This window comes from Podarcis cretensis (assembly GCF_951804945.1).
Source record: "Podarcis cretensis genome assembly, chromosome: 1".
Lineage (NCBI taxonomy): Eukaryota > Metazoa > Chordata > Lepidosauria > Squamata > Lacertidae > Podarcis > Podarcis cretensis.
In genome coordinates, this window is record NC_137170.1 from 16,073,479 (window position 1) to 16,095,350 (window position 21,872).

General features: G+C 41.2%; 1 protein-coding gene across 6 annotated transcripts in view; it reads left to right on the forward strand.

Annotated features, from left to right (window-relative positions):
• The window catches only part of CDC42BPB (CDC42 binding protein kinase beta), a 97,529-nt gene that overhangs the window by 61,654 nt on the left and 14,003 nt on the right, over window positions 1-21,872 (forward strand). For 2 of the 6 annotated variants that reach the window (XM_079980230.1, XM_079980231.1), the window contains exons 19-30: window positions 3,182-3,330; window positions 4,835-4,929; window positions 6,119-6,198; window positions 9,610-9,660; window positions 11,048-11,143; window positions 11,581-11,655; window positions 12,920-13,025; window positions 13,501-13,637; window positions 15,370-15,509; window positions 15,982-16,063; window positions 18,155-18,371; window positions 19,311-19,373. In XM_079980230.1, coding sequence (XP_079836356.1) covers window positions 3,182-3,330; window positions 4,835-4,929; window positions 6,119-6,198; window positions 9,610-9,660; window positions 11,048-11,143; window positions 11,581-11,655; window positions 12,920-13,025; window positions 13,501-13,637; window positions 15,370-15,509; window positions 15,982-16,063; window positions 18,155-18,371; window positions 19,311-19,373 — 1,291 coding nt within the window. The remainder of the gene's footprint in view (window positions 1-3,181; window positions 3,331-4,834; window positions 4,930-6,118; window positions 6,199-9,609; window positions 9,661-11,047; window positions 11,144-11,580; window positions 11,656-12,919; window positions 13,026-13,500; window positions 13,638-15,369; window positions 15,510-15,981; window positions 16,064-18,154; window positions 18,372-19,310; window positions 19,374-21,872) is intronic. The other 4 variants (XM_079980234.1, XM_079980235.1, XM_079980233.1 and 1 more) reach the window with 3 other exon arrangements.

The following is a 21,872-nucleotide window of genomic DNA, read 5'->3' on the forward strand; positions in this document are numbered from 1 at the left end:
CATATTCCTCATCCCCACACATTGCAACTACTAAGCAGCCTTTTCAGCTTCTACCCAGTTATGAAGCCATGCTTTCATCTTCACCCCCATCCACACGTTTCCTACTTCCTTCTTTTTTGCAACTCTCTTTGCACCCTCTTTTTCACATTCACTCCCCTTTTCCCCTCCTCCTCCTTACTTTTCTCAACTCTTCCTTGTACACAGATCACTCCCATTTCCATTCCTCATCCTCTCTCCTACTCTGCAGCTCCTTTTGTGCACACACCACATATGTTACTGTATCTTTGAGATGAATAGAATCTTAAGAGCAAGCCTGTCGGTTAGCTTGTTGAGTTAGAGATGGTTAAATTAAGTTGGTGGATGTGAGTATTTGCTTGTTAACAAAATATCTGTTCTAAATTAACTACATTAAGACAAAGAAACGTAATGGAAATTGATATAATTTACATGTTATGTTTAAATATTTATTTAGTTTTCTTTTTGTGTTTTGGTGTTTTTTTTGTAACTGTTGTAACTGTTGATTTGTTTTTCTTTTTGGTGATTCAAGTGAAAATTAATAAAAAGAATTAAAAAAAAGAAAAAAATAAATTAACTACACTGAAACTTCATGTTAAAAGCAACACATGGTAGCAGTAGCGAAATGCATTTTGTGAAGGTACTATAGAATATTTGAGGGCTCCTAATCTTTTATCGCTGACACATGAGACAGCTAAGAAATTTAAGAGGGAGAAGCTTGAATACAGCGAGAACAGAGGACACTGAAAGGAAAGCAAGTGGTTGTTTTAAATAACTACAGAAGTTTGAGTAAAAGTGAGGGTGGAGGCACACTGAGAGGAAACTAGTGATTTTAGGCAACAGCAGAGGTTGGAGTAAAGCAGGGATGGAGGACACAGAAGCGTTGCCTTTTAAAAAAACAAACAGGGCAGTTTTAACAAGAAGAAATAGAAATGATGGATACAACACCAGAAAGCTAACACAACAGAGCTCCTTCATTTAAACATCTGTTGTTGCTCAAAAACTATTTCCCTCTCAGTTCTCTTCATCCCTGCTTTGCTCAAATGTCTGCCTTTACTTTAAACCACCACGTTCCCCTTCTCATCGTACCTCCCTTTTTGCTCCCACGTCATGGCAAATGTTGTTGTGCAACCTGCCTTTGATGTTGCTCCCCTATCCCATCCTGACTTCGTGCAAATTCAGAATTGTGATGCTGCACTACAGATTTTCCCATGGGGCTGCATGATGACATTCGTATATTTTTGTTATATAGAGAGAAAAGGCAGACCATTCCTCCCCCAAAGCCTCCCTCCCACATTCACCATAAGAACATAAAAAATTGCTTTGCTGGATCAGGCCAGTAGTCCTCAGCAGCCTACTAGCAGCTATAGCCCTTTCCTTTTGATATTCCACCAACAGCTGCTATTCAGTGTCACGTTACGTGGAGCCATCGTGACTAGTAGTCATTGACAGACTCACCTAAAAGCCAGCTGAGCTAGTGGTAGTCACCACATCTTGTGTCTCCAAGTTCCACAAATGACTCATATACCATATGAAGAACTGCTTCCTTTTTTCTGCACGGAATTTCCTGCCAATAAGTTTAATTGGTACTAGTTACAGATAGGTAGCTGTGTTGGTCTGCCATAGTCAAAACAAAACAAAAAAGATACCATCTGAAGAAGTGTGCATGCACACGAAAGCTCATACCAAGAACTAACTTAGTTGGTCTTTAAGGTGCTACTGGAAGGAAAAAAATTTTTATTTTGTTTTAATTGGTACTGTACTGCTTTCTTTTTTGGGGGGGGGGGGCATTTCTCTTACTGATTTCCCAATGCCATACACAATTCTATAAATATGTATCATGTTCCCCTTCCCCAGGTAACTTCGTTTTAAACTAGCCTCCCCACAAAAACTATAGCCTTTCTTCATATCAAAGGTTCCCCAGCCTCCTGATCATTCTAGTTGTTATTTTCTGCACTTTTTCCTGTGCTACAGTATCCTTTTTGAGACTGGTGGCCATCTCAAAAAGAATCCATTTTGCGTTCCCTAATTCTAATGTATATTATTTGTGAATTGATTCTGGAACCAGTTACCATATATTTGGCTTGTTTCAGTTCTCATTATAATTGAGATTCCCACCCCCCTTGGGTATTTTTTTTTTAAATTACTGGGCTGTTCTTCTGTCTATCTTTCAATGTATTTACTTATTTAATGCAACCCAGTTTGGGCTACCTTTCTTAAGGAAGAGGAGTGTACAGAGTTTGAATCAATGAAAATGAAGAATCACATCATTCAGTGAGTTCTAGAAGGCAGGAATGGGATGGTATCTAGCATGGAACTTAGAAAAGTTCCAAATGTGGATGGAGCGTTGCCCTTGGCAATCAATAGCAGAAGGAAGCAGCCCTTCTCAGGAAATAGATTGGCTTAAACAGCTGGTGCCTTTGCCCATTCCCATCTCCCTTCTCAACATGCTGCTTGTTACAGCTGAATTGGCCCCAGGGAGAGGAATTGTTTCTCCTATTGGAAGCCAGGGGAAGGGTGAGTCCCAGAGCTAGTTTCCTTTCTCGTACAGCCTTTGGACAGTGTCATTGTTTACTGCCTCAGTTGCTCTTTAGAGACTCTAATGTAACAGTCTAATCTGTATAAAAACATTAAAATATGAAAAAAAATAATGTCAAATGTAAGGCTAGAATGGGAAAATGGTGATTTTATCTGTTTACAAAGGATAGCAGATAGTTCCACAGTGAAGTGGATTTTGGCAAATCATCAATCCAATAATTGCCTCTTTGAAGCACCTTTGAAGCAAAATTTTGAACTTTTCCTTGGCTTTGTTTGTTTCTGTATTTACATCCATCCTGCAGGCCACCAGGGGCCCTCAAGGGCAATATTTTGGTCAATTCATTCTCTGGGGATTTTTTGGTCAGCTCTTGCTCTCAATGTAAAACTGCTTGGTTTGTGTTTCAGCTACATTTTCCAGCTGCACTCCACCCCCACCTCCCCAATTTTTAAGTTGAAATGCATTACAAATGTTCTTCCCTGAATGCTGTCTTCCTTTTAAGATCTCATCTCCCCTCCACCCAAGCCTCGCTAACGATGATGAATACAACTGAAGCCTTTTAATCGCTTTTAATATTTAAACACATGTGATAAATTCTTTAGCAGTATTAACCATTGCTTTTTGCAATAGGACCCACTCTGGAAAGTGAGACGTAGTCAGAAGTTGGATATGTCAGCAAGGTTGGAGCTGCAATCTGCTCTCGATGCCGAAATACGTGCCAAACAGCTGGTCCAGGAAGAGTTAAGGAAGGTTAAAGATGCCAACCTGTCCTTTGAAAGGTAATGTTTCAGATCATTCTTTAATTTTGCTTTTCTGATATAAAATATGGCATTCATGTAATTCTTTATGTAATTGACTTTTTGATGCATATTTCTGAAAGTACGTGTATGTGCCAGGGAGTCTAAGAACTCAAAATAAACAGCCCCAAGCCTCTGCCTTGCATTACAGTTTAAGCATAGCGGCCTAGATTAGCCCTCAACCAGCCTGGTGCCCTCCAGGTGTTTTGGGCTACCAGCCTCTGTCATCCCCAGCCAGTTCAGTTTGGGCTAGGGGTGAGTTGTAGTCCAAAATGTCTAGAAGGCACGAGGTTGGGGGAGGTTGACCTAGATCCAAAGAACAATGCAACTAGTTCCTTCCTGCCCAAGGGGAAAGCGAGGAACTCTTTCAAACTTGGGGAAGCTTTGAAAAGCAGTTTGGGATTTGCCATTGGGGTTGTCGCTCTGAGAAACAACAGTAAAAAATAATCCCACTGGCCGTGCAAAGCCCTTTGGTGAATTTGCATAACTTTTTGGATGCTGGCTAATGCCCTTAAGTCTATTTGGAAAGCAAATTGCCAAGATGTGGGTTCCTCCTTCTTATCTCCCTGCTTTTCCTGCAGCACCTTCTTAAGCTTTAACTATAGGGATGTCAACCATTTTGAAACCAGGGGTTGAAATGGGCAAGCATTAGTCATGGTTAACATTTGTATGGTCATAACGCTTAGCCATGGTTTTTGGCTATTAGCATAAGGGCAGGGAGGAAGAATTGCACACAACACAAGCTGGGGGAAAGAAGCATGTAATTCTGTGGCCTGCTTTTCATTTCTCAGTTGTAAGTCATGATGGGTGGATGGAGCGCAGAACCCATCCAGTCATATTTTCTACCCCCCTCCCCAGTACACCTTTCACCTCCCCACACCTCCGCACCATTTCCCATATCACTTCCATCAGCACCTGCACCACAATGGCTGCTTCTCTTTCAAGGGAAGAAGTAGCCCTTTCCCTAATTTCCTGTGTAGGAGGAAGAATCGGGATTGTGAGAGACGGAGGAAAAAGGTGGCCAAGCAAGCAGTCATTTCCTTCCTCATGATACCCTAGGTCAAATTCCAGCCAGGAAGCCAAGGCATTCTAGCCCTGCAGCCTGAGCCTAGAGCTCTTGCATTGGCTTTTGTCATAGTGCGGGGCGGGGGGGGGTGGTGGGTTGGCTAGCCTGTTGTTATTTTCTGCAAGCCCTGGGGCATCCCTGTCCCTGTTAGAGACTTGCAGCTGGCTTCCTCCAGCCAGCCAGCATGTGCAGGATTATGGGTCACGAAAGTGTCATGTTGTTAGGAAGTGTCACAGTTTTGGCAAGCTTTTTTGAAGTTGGTTTTGTACATCTGACGCGTGGCTTCTCTTTCTGAAACTGGGCAGTGTAGCAGCCTAGAGCTTGAGCAAATCCACATCCGTTGGAGCCCCCCAAGGGCAAAGAAAAGTGTTTTGCTTTATTATGTTCCAAATGTTTCAAGGTTTCCATTTCACCATTTAGCAAACTAAAGGAATCTGAAACAAAAAATCGGGAACTCTTGGAAGAAGTTGAAGCTTTAAAAAAGAAGCTGGAGGAGAAATACAGGACAGATGCAGGTAACGTAGACACTAAATCCTGTTGAGGTCCTTGTCTTTCTGTAGAATGGACAGTAGATACTAGATTCAAGCAGGTAGCCGTGATAGTCTGATGCAGTCAAAATAAATAAAAATTTTAAAAAATGTCCAGTAGCACCTTAGAGACCAACTAAATTTGTTCTGGGTATAAGCTTTTGTGTGCATGCACACTTCTTCAGCTACTCTGTCACTGTACAGCTTCCTGGTACTCTGGGGACTCTGAAGCAATGAAAAAGGCCAGATAACCAGAACACAGGTGGCAGAAATAACTTTGAGGTCGACTGAGCACTGGTTATAATCATTCTTACTCAGTGCGGCTGTGAGGACAGCAAACATACCTTGTGCCTCCATGGCACCCTCAAGTAGTCTCCCAGTGGAACTGTACAGGGTGGTCTAACAGTTGTCCATGGAGGGATCACCACTGGATTCCTCAAAGGTCTGTTGTGCCATGTTTGCATGACACTTTGAGGATAGAACTCACTCACCTTGATGTCATGACTATGACACTTCCTAGTCAGGCCGCCAGTACAACATCTTGCCCTGTTTTGTTTGGTCAGTTTCAGATTATTAGACCTCAAGGTGCTTGCAGCTATGCATACAGCTAAGTGCCCTCTCAATCACTGTCCTTCATGACTAATCAAATCAAGACAGCAGGGTATGTCTGGTTGGGTCTGGAGGTGATTTACATGCCTTTACACAAGGGGGTGGACTCCACTGCCCTTAAAGAGGCTTTGGTATCGCCATTCCTTTTTTTAAAAAAAGTCACCCCAATACCAGCAGTTTGTGACAGCTATCCACTAGCTGAAAATGCCCTGTTTTGGGGGAAGGCGATCAAGATTCAGACATTCTTGGAAGATACACATTATCTAGACCCATTCCAGACAAGGTTCAGGCCTGGCTTTGGAATAGGCTTCCAGCAAACATCAGGCGGGGACCTACAGTATTAGCATTAAAGCACCTTCTCAAAACTCAACTTTTCACCCAGGCTTTCCCAGAGGGGTGATCCAGCTATGCCGATGGTTTACTCTGAGTTACTAATTTGTGATGCACTTTGTAGTTGTTTTAGGAATGTAATTTTATTTAATACTGTTCACCACCATGATGATGGTTGCAAATTTTAAAAAACAAAATAGCGGGATGATGACTAATTAATTGTGCTTTTTTTTTCCAGGTCTCAAACTTTCAGACTTCCAGGATTCTATTTTTGAATACTTCAATACATCACCTCTTGCTCACGATCTGACTTTCAGAGTGAGTATTAGCACCCTTAAACCTTTGCACAGGAAACATAGTGAGTTGGGATGTTAAAAAGGAGTGTGGAGCAAGAAGGATAGCCGGATCTATACTGACAAATGACATAAAGTTACAAGTGAGAAGTGAGGTAGCTGTGTTTTTCTGATGATACCATCAGAATTGCAAAAAGGAATCCAAAGGAGGTCCAAAGGGATCTCCAAAAGAATGAACGGGGAGTAGAATGGCAAATGCAGTTCAACATCAGCAAGTGTAAAGTTAAGCATATTGGGGAGAAAAATCCTAATTTTGCATAGATGCCAATGGGATCTGGGCTAGTGTTTATTGGATAGTTCAATGAAGATGTCAAGGCACCCGTGAGGAAAGTGAATTCCATGTTAGGGGTTGTTAGGGAAAGGATTGAAAATAAAACTGCCCGTGTCATAATGCCATTTCATCAATCAATGGTGTGACTGCACTTGAAATACTGTTAACAGTTCTGGTTGTCTTACCTTGAAAAGGATATTGCTAGACCTGGAGAAGGTTCAGAAGAGTGCAGCCACAATGGCCAAGGGGCTGGTGTAACTCCCCTACAAGGGTTACATTTGAGCCTTTTTAGTTTAGGGGGAAAGGCAAGTAAGTGGGGATATCATAGCAGTGTATGCAACAAAGTACATACAGATAATTACATTCAAAAACTGGTTCATCTCTTTCTAACTCAGACTCGCTTACTACCGTATTTTTCGTCCCATAGGACGCACCGGCCCAGAGGACGCACCTAGTTTTTTGGGGGGGAAATAATGGAAAAAAAATCCCCCCCCCCCAGGTGCGGGGCTGGGGCAGGGGAAGCCCGAGTTTCCCCCGACCCCAGCCCCCAGAACAGGCTGCTATCCGCAAGCCGTGGGAGAGCTGCGCGAAGTCGTGCAGCTCTTCCACAGCTAGCGGAGCGCTGCGCGAAGCCCGAAGCTTGGGGCGTGCGGAGCTCAGTGCGCCCCAAGCTTCTGGGTGCAGGCAAGCTCTCTGCTAGTCGTGGGAGAGCTGCGTCTCCCACGGCTAGCGGATGGCTTCCTGAAGCCTGGAGAGCGAGAGGAGTCGGTGCGCACCAACCCCCCCTCGCTCTCCAGGCTTCAGCGAAAGCCTGCATTCGCCCCATAGGACGCACACACATTTCCCCTTCATTTTTGGAGGGGGGAAAAGTGCGTCCTATAGGGCGAAAAATATGGTATACGATATTGAAGTAGGTAATAGCAGTTCATAAAGAAAAAGGATCCTGTCCCCAAGCAATCTGAATTGTAAGCTCCTTGAGGCAGGGTTCCTCTCTTTTGCTTTTACTGTAAAGTGTCATGTAAATTGGAAGTTTACTTTTTGGTAGTTTAAAGTTAGAGCACAGCGTGGAAGAAGAAAAATGGGTGTTTTTTCTTCACTAACATAAACTTAAATATCCTATTCTGTGGTCCATATCTGTTTGGCTCCTCTTACAGTATTAATATATACGTGCTTATTTAGCCTCTGTTCACCTCCCTTGAGCTGTCTATTAAACCCACTTCCCATTAAGGCTAAACAAAGGGAGAGCCCACCTTTATCCATTTTTCAGACCTCCCAACTCTTTCTCTCTCTCTCTCTCTCTCTCTCTCTCTCTCTCTCTGTGTGTGTGTGTGTGTGTGTTTTTCATCCCATACAGCAGTAGTTAACTGTTGTTAGACTACAACTCCCATCAGTCCTAGCAACCTTGGCAATGGGCCGATATCATGGCAGTTGTATTATAACAGCATTTTGAGGCCCACATGTTCCTCAACTCCATTCATTTATTTCTCTCTGTTGGAAAGGAGATACATGACAGTGTTACTAAAAGACAGATGGGTTATAGAAAAATAAAATCACAAGAACATCCCCAAAGCTATGCTACTCCACTAAATTATCCAGCAGACCAAGCAGACTGCAAAACCTGTCAGTTACAGCTTGCCTGACAGGAAACATAGGCCCTTTCTTCAGCTTTTAGGTGATGTGACTGAAGATTAGTAGCTAGACACTGGAAAAAATATATATATATTCTGTTCTTGATAAATTCACCTACTTAAACTAATGAATTCTGTGTTTGTCAGAAACACATACTTGAGCACAGTTTGTATTCAGTGTCCTTATCAATACTTAATGGGTTGCATATTTGTTTTATTGTATGGAAATTCATCTGTTGATTGGAATGGGATTGGAATGACCGTCACAAACAGATAAAAGAATGCTAACAATTGCCTTGCTTGATCAGACCAAGCGATCATATAATTCATGCGTTGCAAGCCAAAAGCTTAGAGAAGGTCACAAGATACAATAGTAATATAATAAATGCTGTGTAGAGTCATATTACAAATTCAGCACAATCATATTCACGGTGAAAAATGAAATCTTAATGAAAGTATTTTTAATTCTCTTCCACTCTGCATGTTTTATAGAACAAACTCCCAAGTCAGTAGAAATCAAGAGTGCTTAACCTGACATGACTAATTCTGTATGCCACTTTGCTTTCCTTGGGGGATGTATGACTTACTTCCAAGTGCCTAGTCATCTGCATCTGGAATTTCATAAAGCCCAGAGAGGATATGTGTCACAACCCAGCTCAGATAAAAACCTGTATGGAGTTTGGTTCTACGATTTCACATGCGATCACTGGAACTACAATTCTGTCTATTCTTGCAACTTCCTGGCTTTCCTTATTTCCTTTTCAAACTGCATGTTGGTTGCCGGGGAAAAGATAAATTGGCTGCAAGTCTTTGTCGAGAGGCTGCTTGCATCTCACAGAAAGTAGGCGCTGGTTTGTTGCTGTTGCAGAAGGATGTGCTGTGTGCTGCTCTCCACCCACTCTGCAGCCTCTTCGAAAACAAACTAGAATGCAATCACAAGTTGTGCCAAACCTTAGCTGTTACCGACAACTGGGAAGTAGAAAGATCTTTGCTACGTTAGATCTAAAAGCCCTTTATAGTGAGGCGTTGAATTTTTTATGAAGATCAAATATCTGCCTTCATTATATACATCTGCAGGAAATGTTTATTATTGTACGTTGCACTTACTCTCGAGTTCCTTACCTCATTTGACCTCGCAATAGCTGCTGAGACAGATCAGTATATTTCAGTATTACAGATGGGAAAAGGAGGCTGTGTGCTAGGAACTTTCCCAAGGCCACTCACCGAGTCAGAGCTGCTTTTTTCTCTGACAACATTTTGTTGGTTGTATTCGACAGCAAACACTGTTCAGATGTATTATGAGGAATATTTAATATTGCTAATGCACAGTTTGGGAATATCAGGAAAATGTTGCCTTTGCAGTCTGCAAACTTTGCCAGTTACTAACTTACCTAGTTAGTTTGCTAATAACCGCTCTGATGGTTTGTTGCTGGGTAAAAAGTGATCAATTTTATCCTCTCATATCTATTACAACAAGGACAATGTTTCTTCCTCGTCTTCATCTTCTCTGCTAGCCTTTTGGGAAGAAGTAAGTTCATGCTGATGGCTTTACCTCCCTAATCTGTAACCTGTATGTGTAAAATTGCCATCCTAAACTAGTGACCTTTTTTTTTAGTTTCCTTTATACATGCTTATTAAATTATACTGAAGATTAACTGACTAAATAGAAATAGCTTCATTTCCTAAGAGTTCTCTTGTAAACTGCTCATTTGAAGTTGCTGTGGCAATTACAATGTGTATTAAAGGTGATTTATGCTTTTTAGAGCAATTTGTATTGTGGACAGCAGAATAGTGACAGGGCCCAAACTTTTCCTGTTTCCATTGAAACCTGCTATAAGACGAATAGCACATGGACTCCACTGTAGCATACGTATTTTCTAAGACCTTTCTTTCTCTAACAGTATCTTATAAAAGACTATTATTTTTAAAGATTAGCTCTGTTATGTAAGATTTCAGAGCTCCAAAGTGCGGAATTTCATTTTGGTAACAATATTAGCATTTTTAAAGGCCCATTATCTAAGAGTCAAAAAATGATTCTTCTAAATACACCTTAGCTCTGCAGCTACTAATAACTATATTTTCCCATTTAAAATTTGAATGAAATTTTGTGTGTGTTACATCTTCTAGCTGCTGAACAGTGTTTTCTTTTTGTTAAGTGAATTACCTAACCCAGTTCTAAATCTTAAATGAGGAGGCCATGTAGTTCAGCAAAATAAGGGTTATTTTTATAACATTTTCTATCCTTTATTTAGATGCAACATAATAGTGCATTTCTGCATTTTCCTCCTAAGTCTTCAGTTTTGTTCTCCCCTCCCCACCAGAAATTTCATCTTTTAACATTTTGTTTTAAAATACAGAAATCATTAGTACTGTCTCCATATCTAATGCTCATTAAAGAGCCTTTAACAATAATGAACGAAGTAGATACTGTGTAAGTCTTATTTTATGGTGATTGGGTGGGTACATACACGGGCATACAGAGAGACCAAAACACACAAGCACAGTGTAATCACACACCTGCTGTATGGAGGTAAGTCCTTGCCAGGCAGATCTGATTTTGTCTGTTCCTACAGTGAGTTAGAAGTAACCTTCAAAGGGTATTTGAAGGCCATGTATTAATATTTTACCTTAATCTCAGAATGAACTGATAACTTCACAATTTGGGAGTTTTCAGCATCAGCCAACTCCACTTATCTAATATAGCTGTGGCCTTTGTTGGTGGAGGGTTTCCTTTTAGAGTGTAGGTGTTAACTAGCTTGACATTACAGAGCTCAGCAGAATGCTCTACACAAAGCATTTTCTGAGCAGACAGGCTCTTGTGCCCCAGGTGAACTTGGTTTTGTTCTGCTACTCAGGGATCCGTTGCTGGAAGCTAACTTCCTTTACTATCTCCTCTCCTCCAACCCACTTTGCAGACAAATTCCGTTAGTGAGCAGGAGGCACAGGGTTCTAAAGCAGAGGTCTCGCCATCAACATCTGTTGTGACTGCAGAGCAGCAGCAGCAGCAAGAAGTAAGCCGCCGTTGTTTCATTAATCCAGATTAAAGCATTTTGGGGAGCCCTAAATTTACAAATGTATGTTTACAGCCATTAGTCCGCAAGAAAACATTTTCTTTCCTCGCAGCTTCTTTCTGTGTTGACTTGCGTCAGTGTTTAAATGTACATGCTTTGTGAGCTCCCTTTTGTTTTGCTCCCCTTTCCCTGGGTCCCTGTGTATCGCTGAGCTCCATCTTCTTCCTTGTTTACCTTCTGCTGCTTGCTAGAGTGCAGGCTTTCCTATGAGTCTTTCTGATCTGCAAACCTGCTTCTAGTAAATTTGGAACAATGCTGCGTTTTGTGATATCGGCTCTTACTCACCTTCAAAAAAGATACTCGAGTTGTTGCCAAACCAAATGCATATTGGATCCTGGAAGTCTTTAATTGCTCAGCTGTAGTTTTTTGCAATTCAGGAACCAAATCGGCTTCAGAGGATGCCTGCTGCTCCTTCCCCCACCATTCAGTCCATTTCTCTAGCTGTACCAAAGGTAGGGGGCACTTGTTGACTTGTTTTGCTTAGAACTTTTTTTTTGGGGGGTGCAGATATGAAAATGATTATATCCCATTTATAAGCCAGTATGGGGCAGATCAGCTGTGTATGATTTTGTAGGCTGCAAGTTGTGCAGGCTTGTGCTATTAAACACTCCTGTGTGTGGTGTCCTTACTCATTGCTTTAGTTTTGTTGGGGTGCCGGAATAGATTTCCTTTAGGTTGCAGTTCTGGTCTGCTTGGTCTGCATATAGTTAAAATTTGCCATGATGCAAAACTTTATTCAATGCTAATCCACCACAGTATATTTTCTGTGTTCATTTAAAAATTGTTACACACCCGTCACCATGAAGAGTGGGTAGCAAATATGCCCCCCCCCCCGAGAGAGAGCTTTCAGTGCTGAAAAACCAGTGAAAGAACCAATTTCAACACACTTGATCAGTGTGCTAAGCAAAACCAAGGCTTAGTAAAAACACTGATCACTTCACTCTTGTCCTGGTCCTGCTGCTTCCACTCTATTCAGAGCTTCCCATAGGGCTTTTCACAGACATCTGGTTGGATGCTATAAGAACAGGATGATGGACTAGATAGGCATTTAGCTTGACCTAGCAGTATTCTTATCACGTTCTTACCTAAGTCGTGGTATGGCATAGAGTTGCATCTGAACATGGGCCTGTGGCTTGCCTCCCTCAGACAAACCATGAGCAGGAAGTCAAAGCACACCTTGGCTGAAATCTAGAACAAGTCAAAGCAACCAGTAGCCTAGGTTCAGATGTAGCAGTAAGCCAAGCCACTTATATAAGGGCAAACGTCTCTGCCCTCATATAGGTGGTGAGATCATCTCCCAATGGCAGAGCAAGGGAGTCCCAGTCTCAGAACTGTGTCGCCCACTGCTTCTACCATGCAGCTAAGTGTATTTTTTAGCATTACTTCCTACAAGTATTATAGTTAACAAGAGAGAATTTGAACTGCTAGATCTCTACATATTTTAAACATTTTGTAAGTTGCATTGAGTATTATTTCAAAAAGATGCTCAAATAATAATAATAATAATAATAATAATAATAATAATAATCAGTACACAGTTCAGGAGTAATGGTTCCTGCTGAAATTCCATTGCAAGTAAATGAAGGCATAACCAGGGCCACCTCTTCAAATCAAGGTCCACTGAAGTGGGAACTTCTGCCACTGATACAATTTTACAATTACTTGTCATTTTATTAACCTTTTGAAAATGTTATTTACCCTGAATTTATATTCCAGCCTAAAGCTCATCAACTCAGTATCAAATCCTTTTCAAGCCCCACTCAGTGCAGCCACTGCACCTCCCTCATGGTGGGATTGATTAGACAGGGCTACGCTTGTGATGGTAAGTTGGCTTAAGTCTTCTAAGTACTCAGAGACTTAACAGCATCAATTTTACATCTTTATTGCAGCAAGACAGTTACCTGAAGGAAATGGTTCTATGCCTCTTTAAAGCAAAAGGCTGGGTGATCTAAAATAGAAGTTAAAAGTGACTGCAGAGGAGCTGAATGTGATTGTCATTTGCACCATATTTGAAGGGTCAGCTGCAGAAGCGGGTTATTTACGCTACTAATGTGAGCCCATGAAATTTTCAGGAAGGGCGAGGCATTAAAGAGAGGATTGCAGGGGTTCCAATTCCATTTTGACCCATAGAGTTGAAGCTGTGTTATCAGTCACATGTGTCAACTGTTTTAATCAGAAAGCCTCATGCTAGCAATACACTGTACTTGTATGATGCTGTGCTCCTTATTTTTAACTGAACTTTAGGTTTTATTGTGTAACAGCAAAGAACTTTGACAAGTTCACCTTTTCTTTCTTAGTGTGTTCATTTGCATGCCATGTTTCCTGCAAGGACAGCGCACCACAAGTCTGCCCTATACCTCCAGAGCAAGCCAAGAGACCCCTTGGGGTAGATGTTCAAAGAGGCATAGGAACAGCCTACAAAGGCTACGTCAAGGTAGGAAAATTATACAGGAGCAGAGGCAGGGAGAGAATTATGATTCTAACAATAGTGTTAATTGAATCCCACCTATCTTTAAAAACACTACTGTGTTTTTACCCCAAAATCCAGTAGTTTGATTGGCATAGGTTATTAGGTACAAACTCAATTAATTCATTCAGTGCCGTATTAAATAATAATGTTTAAGCATGGAAGTGTACAATAAAAAGTACAGTATATTGTGTAACTATTTCTTCACTGCATTTTGCTCAGGTGGGGTATAAAACCTGAAAGGAGGGCTTTGTTTGTTTAATCTGCACTTCACGTCATAGAGATATAATACATTTTATTCTTTACTGCTTTAAAAAGACATCACCTTTCTTTCAGGTTTCATACCCCCACTTCAGCAAAATGCAGAGATTAGAAAAAAGGATTTGGTTTAGTTAAACAGGAAGCAAGGGTACCGAAAGAACACGGTGTACCAAAATCATCTGTGTTTCTTGGTTCCTGTTGGTTTTGGTATGCTTTTGGTTCCTATTGCATCTCCTAAAATGTACTGTAATTGTGGTGTGCTCCATGAACTTGTGAGGCCCACCCTACATCAAAGCTAGATGGAAAGTTGCACATGTCAATAGCTTTGTCACTTAACTAAGCAGCAGACTAGTGTAAAAAATAACTGTTGCTTTTCAGAGACGCGCAAGTATATATGAGAAAAGAATCTCTGTGTGTTTGATATCACATAAGATGGGGCATTAGAATTCCAAGCTGAAAAGTCCAACTGAAAATACAAACTTTATGCAGAAGCTAAAGGGAAGAAAACACACAATCTTGCCTTGTGTCATTTTAGCGTACTGCTTCTTTATAGCAGCAGTAGCTGGAAGGCATTTGATTATCTTAGTATATTACAAAAATATTTTTCCTTTGGCGTACGGCTTAGTATCTTCTGCACTAGTATCTGACATGCTAGAAGGGGCAAACTGCATAAGAGGATCTTCCCTAGAATTGTGCCGAAAACCCATTCTCTCTCTATCCATCCATCTTCCCAAATTATGATAAAGCCCCAAGGCTTTGTTTACAATTTATAGTAATCCCCTTAGTGCTAATCTTTATACTAGTGAGCACAGCAGGTGATTTGATAAAAAGTTCTGGAAACTGGCAGCTGGATTGCCACAGACTGAAAGTTGAGAAAGAATTCTGGGTGAGAGAGGTTTGTTTCTAGCCAAACTTTAAAAGGGAGAGATAAATGTTCTCATCATCTTACGCTCTTTGATATTTTCCAGTTGCAAGGCTGAAGTGCACACATCCTTAAGTTAATTTTGTAAAAGGGGAATGTTTTGTAAAAGAGGAATGTTTAAAAAAATCTGTCTTCCCTGGAGTTTCTTTATCTATCTATATTTCCAGACACACTAGCATTTCCATGCTTGAATTCACATATGACTATGCATGCCGTTTGGTTTCTTATAGCTCCATGATCCATAGCACTCCAGAGTTCATCATGGAGGTCATAGGTCCTTCAATAAGTGCATCATGTTTACAGCATAATGTTCAGTACATTTGCACATGCATCTAAGCTCATGGAACTCATATTCTCTACAAGAAATTGTAGCACTATAATAAAAAAATTATAGCACCAAAAATTGTAGCACTAAAAATCAGAGTCAAATGTCGCATGGAAATGTCCTCAAGGGTCCCGCTTCTGCTTTATCTGCTAAGATGTGAATGATGTATGTGTGCATTTGTTTATTTACAGGTTCCAAAGCCAACAGGAGTTAAGAAAGGATGGCAGCGGGCCTATGCAGTTGTCTGTGACTGTAAACTATTCCTCTATGATGTACCTGAGGGAAAATCCACCCAGCCGGGAGTGGTTGCAAGTCAAGTCCTGGATCTCAGGTTTGGATTGGTGGTGTCATTTTGGTGATAAACCCCATCCCCCCCCCCCTTTGCATGGTAAATTTAAGCGGGATTTTTTGGGAGTATACAATTAAGCAATTAGAAATTGGCATACAACCCCTTAATTTTCATCAAAATAGTGTACTGTGCTTTGTTATTTCAGGGAACGATTTGACAAAATGGCCATGTTGGTCTACAAAATAACGTTAGAGTGAGCCTTGATTTGCACATGTTGTTACTGTGTTCGTCTGTTCCCTCACCTGCTCTCCCTGCTAAAACCTAATGTTTTACCTTGTTGCTATAACTAGCTTATCTGTACCCAGGGTCTGCCTGAACTGCACAACCAAGTATTAACACCAGTTCATGTGTTAACGTCCTAGGGAAAGGAGGCCGACAGCTTTTGCTTTAGCTGTACTTTTAAATAAGTGTAAAATCCAATGCCAATGACTTGAATTATTTGGTTTCTTACCAGAGATGAAGATTTTTGTGTGAGCTCTGTCCTAGCATCGGATGTTATACATGCAACCCGCAAAGATATTCCTTGCATATTCAGGGTATGTTCAAATACGGTTTTTATTTTACTGCAACTTCTTTTTCTCATACCTTGCTTCAGTGAATGACTGATAAATAGTTGTATTGTCTGTCCCTAGTATAAATCTCAGTTTTAAAATATTCATTTAACATGTAGGTAGAGGGACACTTCTTGAAGATTAATAAATTCGCTGTAACTGATCTGTGAAGGACAGGCTGTGTGTTTACAATTCAATTTTTATATGAATAATTTGTGTTTTCAGATACTAAAATTAAGTGCTCGTATCTGGCAAAATAAAATAAAATGGGACGCTGCTGAAATATATTAAGGTGGTTTATGCTAGAGGTGGGCAACCTGCAGCGCTCTGCCCTAATTTCATATGAATGAAGGAGCACCAAGGGAGATGAAGAGAGTGGGAGGAGGAAAAAGGGGAGGGGTGGGAATGCTGAAATTAATAAAGCCATGGGAGGAAAGAGAATCCCTTTTAAAACAAGCATTTCAGACTTCTAGCAAAAGATACATGTTCCTTCCCCGGCAACCTTCTGGAAGAGGGGAGAGAAAAAGGGTGTCCCTGCTCATATTGGGCTCTGGCCATATCAACACCAGTATGTGGTCCCCAACAGATTACCCCTGAGGGAATGCAGAAAAAGATTTCCCACCCCTGGTTTGCACAACTCTACCATACACGTGCATTAGACTAGGCTGTTGTCCTTGTCTAATAAATTAGCAGGGTGCATTGCCTAGTAGCAGGTAGGCGTCTAAACTAACTGTCTCTTCCTTGCAATTGTAATTCTTGGCAACTGGCATATAAGGGCCACCTTTTTAAAGAGCAAATAAACAAAGAATTTTTAAAAGCGTATTAAAATGTAAAAAAGTAAGTTAGATACACTAATCAAAACTATTCACAACATCTGGAGGACCAACAGTTCCCCATCTCTGCTGTATGGGACTGCATCTCTTGTCATTAACGATTCCTATACATTGATTGAATGGACCTATACCTACATATACCTCCCTAGCAACAACTAGTAATCTATCATAGGTACTACAGATGTTACCAACCTTTCATTTGTTTGCTTTGAGTCATAACACAGTTGGGACTTCCATACCTTTTTATAGTAAGCATGTTAGGGGTAATGTAAGTTGAACGATTAATGCAAGTGGCCATCGTGCCACCAGGCCTCATAATACATCCACGAAGAAGGAATTGTGGACATTTCTTGATCAGTATCCATAATCTCCAAGAGGCCCCTTGGAAATGTGCCTGTCTCAATAGCATTTTGTGCATTGTCCAGGCACTATTCATATTCTCCAGTCAGTATGCTTAGTGTCAAGAAACATGCCTTTTTTACTGTTTCTCATTCAGAAGTGTGCAGTCTGTTCCCCCAGCTGCTTTTGGCCCACTTCCTAATGTTCTGTGGAGCACAACATACCAGCCAAGTAGTGGAAATAAGGAACGAGGCTCTAGACAAAGATTAACATTTTTCTCCCAGCTGTTTCCCCAATCATATGAGCAAGCTGGTGTTATCATGTGACAGCAGTGGGGCTGGCCAAGCCCCACCTCTGAAGTGATTTGCCTGCTCCCGCCACCATCTTTTGAGCAGCAGATGCAACTTTGCCACTGCCTCTCCCCAGCCAGGATTTGGATTGCATTGCCAAGAAATGACACTGGCCCCATTGAATGTAAATTCTTGAGAATATTTCTGATGATCACATTTTAGATAGAAATGCAAGGTTGTGGGACAAGATAATGCACATCATCCCCCTAAACGTGCATCATGTTGAAAGTAATATAGTGTGGACAAACAACATCCACTTCACGAAATACTGTAAATGTGAGAATTTAGCTCAGCATTAGAATGGATTCTGCAAAGATTGCCAAATCATTGTACTAAGGGAAATGTTAGGAAGACGGAGGGTTTCACGAAACAGGATTTTACACATAAGACTTTAAGAGGAACTGGAAGGGCTTGTGTATATTGAAGTTGCCACTTTTATGAAGCCGTTGCGAGTGATGTATTTGCCACTTACTTTAGCCAATGTATTTCTCCGGCAATAGAGAGGCAGCAAATTTCACTTGAATATTTTCATCTTGCTTCCTCATGCTGTCAAGGTGACAGCCTCTCTCTTAGGCTCGCCTTCAAAGACCTGCTCTCTGCTGATCCTAACAGAAAATGAGAACGAGAAGCGAAAGTGGGTTGGAATCCTAGAGGGGCTGCAATCTATTCTGCACAAAAATAAACTCAAAAACCAAGTTGTACATATTCCACAGGAAGCCTATGATAGCACACTTCCTCTCATTAAAGCCAGTTTAGCTGCTACTATTATAGGTATGTTGAATATAATGAGACATTTGAATGTTTGCTGTTACAGCTGCAGATGGAGCTAATGTGTTGCCTGTGCTGCCATCCTCGTGCATTTTTCCTCATCTGCATATGTGCCCAGAGAAGCTTAGTAGTGTGAAATTTACTAATTGATTTTTAAAAGCTAATTATGATTAACTCTGTTTGCAGTAGGCATCTGCAGTGCTTGAATGAATCGTCTTATTCTTATGCCCATTGCTTTTTGGCTTAAGGAAAAACAGCTAGCTCATACACTAACGATGCCTTAAAATGCAATTGTGCATATTTTCCCCACAGGCCTTCTCATTTGGGGGTATTATTTATTTTCATATTTATAGCCTGCCTCTTGGACAATGGGCCTCAGGGCAGCTACCAAAATTATCACAATGGCACCACATAAAAAAACAGTTTTGGAGCAATAAATAAGATGCAATATTAAGAGCAGCTTAAAACCATAGAGCGTATAGCTGTAGCAATGTAAATTGCCAGGCTGGTTAAAACAATAATCCTCTTCACCCTCTGAATGCTTGCTGGGATAGAAATTTCTTCCTTGCTTCAGAAAGTGAAGATGAGACCAGCCTGGTAAAGGGGGAGGGCACTGCTACAGAAAAAAGCCTTCTCCCCACCAATTTAAATTAGAGAAGGAATTTAGAGTAGAACATCCTCTAGTGACTTCTGTGTCCATGGAGTCTGGTACAGAAATGTTAGTTCCATTAGATAAACTGGCCACTGGAGATTTTAAAGGTTAGAATAATTTCTTTTCATTGGTGCCCAGAAATAAATTGGGGAGCCGGTACAGTTGTGAAGTCCCTCCAGGTCACTATCACTATCAAATGGGTCCCTTCCATTACAACAGCAGAAGCCCGCAATTTTCAAACCTGTTTATATTAATAGTGGTTTCCTCCCCCCTCTCCTTACTACCATTAGATCGAGATAGAATAGCAATTGGTGCTGAAGAAGGCCTCTATGTTGTAGATGTGACCCGTGATGGTAAGTGAAGTTCTTTCTACAATCAGCTTTATTATTATTATTATTGAACCCCATCACTTAAAAGTTCCGTTTTAAAGTTGGTTACACAGCAGTCCATCCTGTACAGAAAACTTGTTTATCAGACAAAAGCTGGTCACTCTCAGTTGCCTTTTTGGCAGAAGAGAATCTCATTGGCCAAGAGAATCTCACTGTTCGACAGTGGAATTTGCTGCCAAGGAGTGTGGTGGAGTCTCCTTCTTTGGAGGTCTTTAAGCAGAGGCTTGACAACCATATGTCAGGAGTGCTCTGATGGTGTTTCCTGCTTGGCAGGGGGTTGGACTCGATGGCCCTTGTGGTCTCTTCCAACTCTATGATTCTATGATTCTATGGTCATCTTACCACCGAAGGCAGGTAAGGACTGTTTGCAGTTCCCCATAGACACCTTAGAAGTCCCTTTCAGTGCATTTCCAAACTCCCTAAATGCAAAGGCGCTCCTGCAGTACTAAGCATTCACATGCCCCTGGCAGCTGACACCCTAGAAGAATGACCACCCAAGGATTCCCCATACAGTTTGCACAGATGAGCTTTCGGCTATGAAAGAGGGGCCAGAAAAGGTATCTACTATTTTGCCTCTTTTTGCACACTTCCATGCTCATGCTAGCACTGAAACCAAGATATGCAGGAGCGTAATACAGTTTAAGAATGTAACTGTGATCGACACTTGTGCTAACGCTGGGCATGTTTGCCATGCCGGGTTTCATTGCACACGAAGCAAAAGTTTTAAAAGTTTGCAGACCTGCTTTATTGCTACATATTATAGCAAATAGAGCACACACACATATCACCCGGTGAAAGGGGAATGAAGTGGTGGTGATAAAGACTTTAATGGAGGCCTGCACCATGCCCATCAACACCTACTATATTGTGACCTGCCAGGTATTGCTCTCACACACCATTTTTGTAATCTCAGGCAGGCAGCAAAACCAGAAGATTTATTGAGCCCTTTGTGAAACCTTAGATGTCAGCCGTATGTTGTTGTTTTTGTGAGTCACAAGTTGTCCAGGCCATCTCTGCTGAGTTCACCCAGCATTGATTGCTAGTGCCATGGAGTAAACATGACTTTTGAAAGCATGTTAAATGTCAGTGAAATTTGCGGGCTGTTTGCTCCATCTACACTCTTGATAGACTTGAGTAATTGGAAACAGGTACAATTTCTCTGGGTTACAGGAATAATGATTCTTTTCTCTCACTTGGCTGTCTGAAGGCAGTGGTGATTTTCAGACAAATATTTCTCCTCTCATGCTCTCATTTATTACAGTAGAAGTGAAAAATCTTTATGGCTTGTCAACGACCTTTCAGAAAACTGACTATCTAAAGTGAATAACTAGTCTATAGACATCAGTATCTATTCTTCCCTGGTCAGAGGCAATTTTATTTTATTTTAATTTTATGGGTACATCTTGTGGCCATATTCTGCATGTCATTGTGACTCTCCTTATTCTAACAGTCTCATTAAATACTAGAATTAATTAGTGAGAGTGTGTTTATGTATGCACCTTGCATGCCCCTGAAGAAAATAATTGTATGATGCACCATGTTTTCTGGCAAACTAATGAATAGCAAAGTATAAACTCTTATCACATTTTTCTCTTTACCAAAGAAAAGTAGAATACTTTCCTGAGCCTCGCTCAAGAGAACCGTTCTGGCTTCTCTGCATGTGATTAAACTGAACAATAGCAGTGTCATGCTACTGTTGCGATGGAATTGTATAGGTTTGCTTCTGTTATCAAGGAAATGAGTTGTACAAAAAACAGAACCAGCAGAATGAAAGTTATGGCAGTATTTATAATGCTAGACAGAGAGAGTAAGAAAAACCAGAAAGTTACCTTTTAGCTCAGTCACTATGAAGAAGTGGCTATAATTTTGTTAGCTGTTAACAAAGGAAGATTTTATCAGTCCTTCTTGACTGATAAAAACTAACAGGGAGGGGACAGTTGGCTGGGCCGCAGAGGTGATTAATGCCTCCCTGCGAGTGGGTGGTCCCTCCTGCTTAAAGGCAGCAGTGATAAAACCACTCTTCAAGAAACTCCTCATGGATCTGGAAAATTTAAGTAACTACCAGCCAGTTGCCAATCTCCCCTTCTTGAGCAGAGATCAGGTGGTTGCAGATCCTGACCCAACTTTACTGACTGCTGATTAGTTTTTGGATCCAATTCAAAGTGCTGGTTTTGACCTTTAAAGCTGTAAATGGCTTAGGACCTCAATACCTCAAGGACCAGCTCTCCCCCTATGAACTGACCTAGACTCTGCAATCATAATCTGGGGCCTTTATTTGTGTGCCTCCTGCACAAGGGGTCTGGAGGGTGGCAACACAAGAACAGGCCTTTTCTTCAGTGGCTCCCCATTTGGGGACTGCTCTTCCCAATGTTTGCATTACTAGAATATATGTTCAGAATGGTACAAATAGTTCAGACCTAAATTGCTGCATTTAGCTTTCATGGGATTCACTGACATTCACAT